The 9799-nt window shown below is 45.3% G+C and overlaps 2 protein-coding genes across 2 annotated transcripts in view; both read right to left on the reverse strand.

The window, feature by feature from the left end:
• The window catches only part of LOC106809436 (splicing factor 3B subunit 2-like), a 37285-nt gene extending 35513 nt beyond the window's left edge, over window positions 1–1772 (reverse strand). The window contains exons 1-2 of the mRNA XM_014812515.1: window positions 1730–1772; window positions 165–389 (exon numbers count right to left, since the gene is read on the reverse strand). Coding sequence (XP_014668001.1) covers window positions 165–389; window positions 1730–1747 — 243 coding nt within the window. The 5' untranslated portion in view covers window positions 1748–1772. The remainder of the gene's footprint in view (window positions 1–164; window positions 390–1729) is intronic.
• LOC106809438 (trichohyalin-like) overlaps window positions 1–8294 on the reverse strand; it is an 8602-nt gene extending 308 nt beyond the window's left edge. The window contains exon 1 of the mRNA XM_014812517.1: window positions 7460–8294. Within this exon, the coding sequence (XP_014668003.1) occupies window positions 7460–8222 (763 nt within the window). The 5' untranslated portion in view covers window positions 8223–8294. The remainder of the gene's footprint in view (window positions 1–7459) is intronic.
• Between the last annotated feature and the right edge of the window lie 1505 nt (window positions 8295–9799).

Genomic DNA, 9799 nt, shown 5'->3' on the forward strand with positions numbered 1-9799 from the left:
TTGCTACGAACAGACATGTCTCTGCTGCTGCTGCAGACAGACCTGTCTCTGCTGCTGCTACAGACAGACCTGTCTCTGCTGCTGCTACAGACAGACCTGTCTCTGCTGCTGCTACAGACAAAACTCCCTCTGCTGCTGCTAGAGACAGACCCTCGCTGCCTCACCTGTCTCTGTTGCTCGAGGATGCGATGGCTCTCAGCCTGGATCAGCCGTTGCCGCTCCAGCTCCTTCTGCAGCAGCTGCTGGTTGGCAACTTCCTGCTGCTGCCGACTTCGCTCGGTCTCCATCAGCTGCTGCTGCTGCGTCGCCAGAGCTTCGCGCTGACGCTCGAGCATCGACTGATGCTGCAGCAGCTCCTGCCGGTTCTCCTCCTCCAGCATCTGCCGCTGCTGCAAACGTAAGTAAGTAAGTAAGTAAGTAAGTAAGTAAGTAAGTAAGTATGTAAGTAAGTAAGTAAGTATGTAAGTAAGTAAGTAAGTAAGTAAGTAGGTAGGTAAGTAAGTAAGTAGGTAAGTTAGTAAGTAAGTAAGTAAGTAAGTAAGTAAGTAAGTAAGTAAGTAAGTAAGTAAGTAAGTAAGTAAGTAAGTAAGTAGGTAAGTAAGTAAGTAAGTAGGTAAGTAAGTAAGTAAGTAAGTATGTAAGTAAGTAAGTAAGTAAGTAGGTAGGTAAGTAAGTAAGTAGGTAAGTTAGTAAGTAAGTAAGTAAGTAGTGTAAGGGAAGTTAAGTAAGTAAGTAGGTAGAGTAAGGTAAGTAAGTAGTAAGTAATAGTAAGTAAGTATGTAAGTAAGTAAGTATAGTAAGTAAGTAAGTAAGTAAGGTAAGTAGAGTAAGTAAGCTAAGTAAGTAAGTAAGTAAGTGAGTAAGCACTCCTCGTCTCGCTCGCTAAAGTATTGTAGTAAGTAAAGTAAGTAGGTAATAAGTAAGTACAAGTAAGTAGGTAGGTACAGTAAGTATCGTAAGCTAAGTAAGTAACGTAAGTAGACGTAAGTAAGTATGTAAGTAAGTACAGTAAGTAAGTAAGCAAGTAAGTAAGTAAGTAGGTAAGTAGGTAAGTAAGTAAGGTAAGCTAAGTAAGGTATGTAAGTAAGTAAGGAAGTAAGTAAGTAAGTAAAGTAAGTATTAAGTAAGTAAGTAGGTTAAGTAAGGTAAGTAAGTAGGTAAGTAAGTAAGTTAGAGTAAGTAAAGTTAAGTATGGTAAAGTACAGTAAAGTAGGTACAGGAAGTAAGTAAGTACGTCTAAAGTTATAGTAAGTAAGTAAAGTATGGTAAAAGTAAGTAAGTAAGTAAGTAAGTAAGTAAGTAAGGTAAGTAAGCTAAGTCAGTAAGTAAAGTAAGTAACGTACGTAGGCTAAGTAGGTAAGGTCAAGAAATATTTATTTTCACCGCTACCAGACATAACAGCCATAACACTAGCTGGCTTGACAATAGCTCTAAACGATATCCAAACAAATGATATAACAAGAATATATCTATGGGCTAGTATTACATGACTTCGAATTTTTTTTTGGTACATATCACATTTGAGACGGCGATGCGGGCTGATTTTCCATCTAGAGTGGGGCTGTTTTTCGTTTTCGGATTCGTCAGAATCTCAAATTTAGCGAGAGACTGGGCCGGAAAAAAAGCCCGCATGTGGATCACGGGAGAGGGGGCTGTCTTTACAGGAGCGTGGTGGCCCGATCGCACCGTGAAAAGGCGAAGGCCTGAAGCCCCCACCAGTACCACGTACCTGAACACATCTTGCCATGCTGCAGCTGCGAAGTCTGATCTCGGGCCTGCTGGGTTGCGCAGCCGCTGCTGCTGCTCCTCGAAATGCCTGCGCTGGTTTGTCCGTGTTCTCTAGCCATGACGCGCTGGCCGGGTAACAGCTGCTGCAGAATGTTCCCTGCATCCACTCATCGACTTACAACCACACTCGTCTTCCCGTTTAACGTGAGCTTAACGTACGTGGTGGGCAAGATTCCAAGTCGGACGAGTCGGAATCCGCGGGTGCGAGGGTGGAGGGATGAGCGACGTCATAGCTGTAGTAGAAGGTCATGCTTAGGAACAGGTGGAGCCATTAGTAAGTTGGTCAACAAAGTGTGTTGAGGAGCTCGTGCAGTAGAACGCGTGAGCATTAGGGGGGATGGTCTAATAATTGTTGGCAAATACACACTCTCTCCTCTGCCTACGACTGACCGTTCAAAGCAGAGTTTGCATAGATCGACTGCGACATTAGACGAATTCCCTACCACATATGCACGTGATGGTTATGTACTTATACCACAAGTTCATTTCTTTCTGCAATATTACGCAAGCTTTCGCTAACTATTGTACTACGGGTACGTGGCGCAGCAGCATGGCCTCTCGTCTGTGGCGCAGGTGTCAGGGTGAATCGGGAGCGAGCGCGCGTTCACGCTGGCGTGGGCGCGTGTGCGGCGGGGTTTCTCTCCTCATCCTGCATGCGTGACAGCTGCCTCCTGCGATGCGATCGCCTGCTCTTCACGCAGCTTCTGCTCCCTGCCTCCTATCTGGTTACTTCCCCTGCTCTTCCTTCTCTGCATCTCCAAAGCCTTCTGCCCTCCAAACAGCAACTTTAAGCCTCTTCTTGCTCTGCAGAGTGGCGAAAAATTCAATGTAGCGAAAAATACGATGACTACGATTGCCAACACCTTCAATTTAGGCGATTGCAGATTATAGAGTGCGAATATATAGGGGGAGTGGCGGGTGGAGACAAGGATTACGAGGAGGGGGTGCAATGAGAGTGGGAGTGGAGTGCAAGAGAGACAGCTGTTGCGGTGTTAGCAGGGTTTGACATGAGTGACGTAGGAGATTAAAAACTGGTAGGTGATATATATGATCATTATTGGGGGGGGTATATATATATAATATATATATATATATTTATTATTTATATATATATATATATATATAGTTAGGTAGAATAAGTAGTATATATTTGCGGAGAGTAGAGAGATATGAAACAAGGAGCTGTGACTTCAATAAACAAGGAAAATTCGTCATTATACTAGCGCTGTAGAATACTTGGTAGGGGCGATGTGTGAGCGTGAGCCCGAACTCAACCATACTGGAGCTCAAATCCTACACAGCTACATTTCGCCTCGGACATGGTGCAGTGCGAAGGAAGGTCGCTTTCATCGCTTATAACCCCAATCCAGAGATACAGACTAAAACGTACGACACGATTCTCCATTCTGTTGGCAGCAAACCGAATGTGATAAACCGCCTAACCTTGAAAACAAAAGGCAGCTAGTCCGGTCAAAGATTACGCTCGGCGACGTGTGGCCTTGCGTCGGATATACAGATCTCCGAGCGAGCCGACACGCGGCCGATGCGGGCAGGGCAGGAGTGCAACAGATCGAGTTAGCTGGCCTGTTTTGTTTGCGAAAGTTAGGGGGGGGGCGCGGGGTTAATGTGTATGTACCAACTTTGAGCGTCAAAGTTCGTTGGAGGTCAGCGTGTGGAGTAGATTAATCGTAGGGTATTCTAAGGCTAGTAAAGTGACGAATTTCCCTTGTTATATAGAAGTCACTTCCCTTCCCTATTATCTACTTACTGATATATATTAAACACTATAGGGCTACTACAGGGATGGGAATGACAAGTTCTGTGTTTTCAGCTGAAAATGAGCCGGGATCCAGCGGGAGAGGGCGGTAGCGGCGGGAGGCGGTCAGGTCCAGGCGAACCTGGTCAGTGGTGTTCAGGAAGCGTTTTTGTATGTGTTTGACAATTAGCAAGGGCAGAATGTGCGATTAGGAGAGCACGTACAGAACAGAATTAGTTACAGAGCACATTGACAGTTACACTGCGGTGAGTATATCTTGGCACTGTCATTGATCAAGAGAGAAGCGCGCAGAATTAATAGGATGCGAAGTACAAGAGAGAATTGTACCTTACACTTATGCAAACAATATTAATTTTATGTACACGTTCCCCACTGTCCAAAGCTAACCTCTTATATAATATAAAGATGTTCATTGTCCAGGCAGTTTGTCAAATTTGTTTCCTGCGTCACGGAGCGAGTGATGATTTTGATCATAGTTGAACAACGTGGTAGCAGGCTTGTCCTGCTGCCCAAGGCAAGTTCTGCTGGAGCCCCACAGTGAGCAGACATCAGGAAAGGAAACGACTTTAGTTGCTACGCCAAAGGTTGCCCAAAAATCCTTCACTTGGTGGCGCACGATATATAGTTCCTAACACGCCGTAGGACGGTAGGGGGCGCGGAGTCGCGGCGACGATTAAGTTTTTGTTAGTCGGTTGTGTGCAAAGATCAGCCGAAAAGGCAGCTACACGACACCACGTTTATCGTTATGCTATATTATGTATATGAACAGATCACTTCGCTGAGGAGAAGCTGAAAAAACAGGTCGTACCTAACGTTTACTACCCACGTAGAAAACAGTCGCAGAGCCTGGCGCGGCTACCTTCATAAAACGTGAGCATCAACGGCCACGCGTGACGCGGCCGGCTTTGATGTACACGATCGATGTCATCGCGCTACTATATGACAACCTGCCGTAGCGATGCGCCGGCAACATACACACACAACTGTGCAGCGATCACAATAAACGCCACACTGGCCCACGGTCTGACAATCGCAAACAGTGAACTAAGCACGTGGTCATATATTGTAAAGCGAGACTATATGTACACATTTATTAAATAAAGGTACTGTTGGCTGTGTGAAATGAAAAATTGTACATTCTAACACCCCCTAAATTTTCTCTCAACGGATTTAGACGTGTCACAAAATCGACTTGGACTGTGAAAGCGCGGATTTCCGCGCAGCATCGCGGATTTCCGCAGCATCCTGCGGGACATTCTCATCCCTGACTATACATATTTCATTCACTAAAATTGTAGTTTACCTTTGTCGTTCCACAGCCTCTAGCTTCGCTGCCTGCTCGGCCTTCTTCATGCATGGGCATCTGCCTCTGCCATTAGCTTCATCTCTTCCTGTTCATGCACATGATAGAAATCAACACACTTACTCAGGTGTGAAATTAACGGTGAGGTCCAGGTCAAATTACTCCCTGATTTAGTTGTCTGACACCCTGATGTTGACACTATTTATGCAGGCAGTCTGATGTGACTCACTGGAAAATTCTGCTATTACACTAACTAGTTTGTTCAGAGCACGGCCTCGCAGAATTATTTTTCAGCCAAATGTCCCAAGAAAATTTGTCAGACGTGCCAAACCACATGACATTTTAAAAAGATGCACATGTGTATTGTTATATCTGTAATTTGTGCTCAGACTGCAAACTCCCCTGATTTTGCTGCGGACTCCTCTATTTTGAGGGCAGGGAGTCCGACTCTCCCGTGCATTCAAAGTTAATTTCTACTCCCTGCACACTTGTAATAATGATGGGTAATACAGCACTCTGTAATTGCGCGGTGAGGAGCATATTGTATAGCAATAAAAAAACAACTAATATGTCCACTAAAATCACATGCTTGCACACTGAGCACTGCTGCCAACCTAGCCAGAAAAAGCTGTTCTCGCCACTGCAGGTTGCAACGATGAGCTGGGAATGTCTTAATATTTCTGCGTGTGTTTTACTTTATGGACAATCTTACCACAGGGAAACACTTTGTTTTCCAGAGCTTGACTGTAATGTATGACATGCGCAAAATTAGGCATCCAATTAGCCAACTGAATAACGCAATTGCCGATCCTTGACGTCTTCTGACAACTCCCGGAAACCCAATAATTTCATCATATATATTATATATTATCAAGCACCCCTCGCACCTGATACTTTTAATACGTATTACTCACCATCTGTTTTATTCTAAACACAGCGCACACATCATCATGCTCTTCTTCATTCTTCACTTTGTCGATGGCCCGTTCTGTGTGTCTGCTCCTAGCTCCGTGGTGGTCCGTTTGTCTCTGGTTTCCTGTCATTCCGGCCGCCATCTCTGACGAGGGTGCTGGCGCTGTGGAGAGCCTCTGGGGTGACCTCGACGGGCCAGGTCGGTGAGCCTGTTAACAGCAAGCGATCGTCAACTATTGTCGAAGGTAGCTTCCTGAAATACGGTGTACGTAGACAAGCGCTGTAGGCTAGATGTTCTATGCACAGTGTAGTAGGTATGTGTGTGACTGATGTTTTTTTCTCTACGTTGACACGGAACAGTTATGATGCTATGTCTAAAAGAGTTAGAAAACGTCAGAGATACTGAAAGGACGAACTTCGCTGGTTTAGCGCTTTAACGAATGAATAGTGAGAAGAAAGTGACAATATTGAATAGCTATCGTTCGAGATTTGCAATATAAGATTGTTGCTTCTGATTTCAGTGGACATCGGCCTCGGTGAGAATACTGAATTCGGCTGTAATTAGGATCATAGAATATATAATATTTAATAGGTAGTAGTCGTCACCTGGCACTGTTGTGGTAGTCCGGGTTTGCCGTCTGCGATGGCTTTGATAACAATTCCTCTTGGTGATGTGGCGTGAAAGAGGCGGGCCTCTGCTGGTGGTGCAGGCGAGTGTGTCTTCTGTGCTGTATGGCCTCAGGTTCTTCTGTGTTCGGGGTAGTCGACTCGGTTCGGGGGGTGGTGTGTAGGTGGCGTTAGGACGTTGGTGCTGGTGGCTTGCGTTGTTGGAGCTCGTAGCGGGTGGGTGCGCGGATGACGCGTCGTGCGTGTCGTGCGGGATGCGCGGTGTTACGCGGTGTTGCTTGCCTGTCATATGGCTGCTGGTTTCGGTCGGAATATTCTTCGTGCGTCGATGTGTGTGAGTGGGGTTTTCGGCTGCGTTGTTGGGTGTGGGTGCGTGGTGGTGTTGCGCGTGGAGTATGCGTCTGTTCCGATTCGAAGGCACGTTGTCTTGCGGCTCGTGCGGTCTGGGTGCGTTGCTGTGGGGGCGTTGTTTCGTGAGAGTGTCTTTGGCGTGTGTGTGCCATGTCGAACACTGTTCTGCCTCTTGTTCTGGGGGCTGGCTTCTTGTTGGGTACGTGAGTAGTGTCTTCTTGTCATGTCTAATGACGGTTTCTTCGTCGTGCTTTCTGGCTGCGTTCGGTGTGTTTGCGGCCCGGATTTTTGTCCTTGTTGGTTCCGATTGCTAATACTTTCTTGGCTCTTGCTTTGCTGGCGAGGGTGTGCTTCTTGTTAGTGCGCGTATGTTCTTTCTTTTCCATATCTAATACGTCTTCGACTTGCTTTCTGCGCTGCTTCTTGTTGCTTCCCGAACCCATTACTTTCTGTTCCATTCAAATATGCTCTTCCTCTTGCTGTCTGGACTGCTTCTTGTGTTGTTCATGGTAATTCTGTTCTTGTGTCCATTCTAAGTACATGTTCTTCCTCTTGCTTTCTGGCTGCTTCTTGTTGTTCATTGAAGATTCTTTCTTGTTCCATTCTAATATGTTCTTCCTCTTGCTTTCTGGCTGCTTCTTGTTGTTCATTGAAGATTCTTTCTTGTTCCATTCTAATACGTTCTTCCTCTTGCTTCCTCCCTGCTTCTTGTTGTTCCCGGAACATTCTTTCTTGTTCCATTCTAATACGTTCATCCTCTTGCTTTCTGGCTGCTTCTCGTTGTTCATGGTAGATTCTTTCTTGTTCCATTCTAATACGTTCTTCCTCTTGCTTTCTGGCTGCTTCTTGTTGTTCCTGGAACATTCTTTCTTGTTCCATTCTAATACAATCTTCCTCTTGCTTTCTGGCTGCTTCCTGTTGTTCCCTAAACATTCTTTCTTGTTCCATTCTAATACGTTCTTCCTCTTGCTTTCTGGCTGCTTCTTGTTGTTCATGGTAAATTCGTTCTTGTTCCATTCTAATACATTCTTCCTCTTGCTTTCTGGCTGCTTCTTGTTGTTCCTGAAACATTCTTTCTTGTTCCATTCTAATACGCTCTTCCGCTTGCTTTCTGGCTGCTTCTTGTTGTTCCTGGAACATTCTTTCTTGTTCCATTCTAATACGTTCTTCCTCTTGCTTTCTGGCTGCTTCTTGTTGGTCCTGAAACAACCTTAATCGCTCTTCCTCCTGCTTTCTAGCAGATTCTTGATGTTCCTGGAACAATCTCTGCTGTTCCAGTCGTGCATATTCCTGCTCTTGTCGTCTTAATGCTTCCTGTTCCTGCAAGGATCTCATCTGTTCCTCTTGTCTTCGTGCAGCTTCTTGCTGTTCCTGGAACAACCTCTCTTGCTCAATGCTCATGCGTTCTTCATCTTGTCTTCTAGCCAGTTGCTGTTGTTCTTGATACATTTGCTGTTGTTGCATGGCGATTTCGGCTTGGTGCTGCCCATCCAACTGCAGATTTTCTTCTTCTTCTTGTACAAAGGAATCATCCTGACCTAAAATATATAAAAACGTGTAACAACGTACATTACATGGCTGTCCCTATGCAATAAGAATATGGATATTAAAGGAATAATAGGTCCATTGATTATGCAATGAACTGACGAATGCTAGAGTAACTGGTACCTTGTGTAGTTAATAAGTACATTACCTTATAGCCAAACGCATATTAGTTTGTCCAATATCAATGCTGGTTACTAAGAAACAGTGTTGTAGGTCTCGAGGCCGGTCTTGGCCTCGAGACCGGCCTCGAGACCGTTTTCCTTGGTCTCGGTCTCGGTCTTGGCCTCGGAGTGCAATGACTTGGACTCGGACTCGAGCCCTCCGGACTCGAGGACTCGGGTCGAGGCCGGCTCGAGGCCACTACATACATAGTACACAACTGTACATATTGTAACACGATATTGTTTACAAGAATTTAATAGTAAAACTCCTAGGTTTTCTAGATACACGGCCTAATCTTGTAACGTTTTCAATGGCTCGATTAAGATTCTTGTCCCTTTGGTTTGAATCTGCTGTCACTTCGTCCCTTTGCGCTTTTTCTACCACTTCTTTCTCTTCTTCTACCACTTCGAAGGTACCTCACTCTCTCATTTGGTTCAACAAGCCGTGTCATTCCCGTAAAACACAAATGGATCCGTTACTTTGACACGTTTCGTATGACTCGTGTCTCTGTTTTCGGCTGACTATACACTTTCGATTGTCTACGATGCACTGTTACGATTTTTTCCTTTTTTCCCCTTTTTTCAGATTTTTCCCCTTTTTTCCCTTTTTTTTAATCAAAACTGGACTCGGACTCGGACTCAGACTTGGGTGGTGTGGACTCGTACTCGGACTCGTACTCGGGTGGTGCGGACTCGGACTCGGGGGGTGCGGACTCGGACTCAGACTCGGGGGGTGCGGACTCGACTACAACACTGCTAAGAAATGTCTAATTGAATCCGGCAGTCCAAAAATCTGTTGTTTACAGTTTCAAACCGCTGCCGGCGAAGCGGGTGTGATACAGATTTATAGTGCACCAGACATTTTCGCATGCATGCTCGGCCGTACGCAATGCTATCATCAGTGATTTCATAAACATGGACGCTCGTGATAAGGAACTTTTTGTCAGGGCTGTCCACGTGCGTCCGTGATTAGTACGTGTGTTTTTCTCTATTTTCATGTTTAGTCCGTGGCCGTGGTTACACCGCTGACACCTCCGTTTCATCTGGCGTCCAAAACACATGGGCCGCACAAATGTTTACTTCATCGCTCGACTCCTGGATGACATTTACGGCACGTCAATGATTCGTTGATACATATCAACAACCGATTTCAAGTCTTGTTTGTAATGTAACCAGCAGTGATATTGGACAAACTAATACGCGTTTGGCTATAAGGTAATGTACTTATTAACTACACAAGGTGCCAGTTACTCTAGCATTCATCAACATTGCATAATCAACTGTTGACGAACGAACGGACGCTCGCACGGACGATCATGCGATTCTAAAAATTAT

Source organism: Priapulus caudatus, unplaced genomic scaffold, assembly GCF_000485595.1.
Source record: "Priapulus caudatus unplaced genomic scaffold, Priapulus_caudatus-5.0.1 Scaffold354, whole genome shotgun sequence".
Taxonomy (NCBI): domain Eukaryota; kingdom Metazoa; phylum Priapulida; class Priapulimorpha; order Priapulimorphida; family Priapulidae; genus Priapulus; species Priapulus caudatus.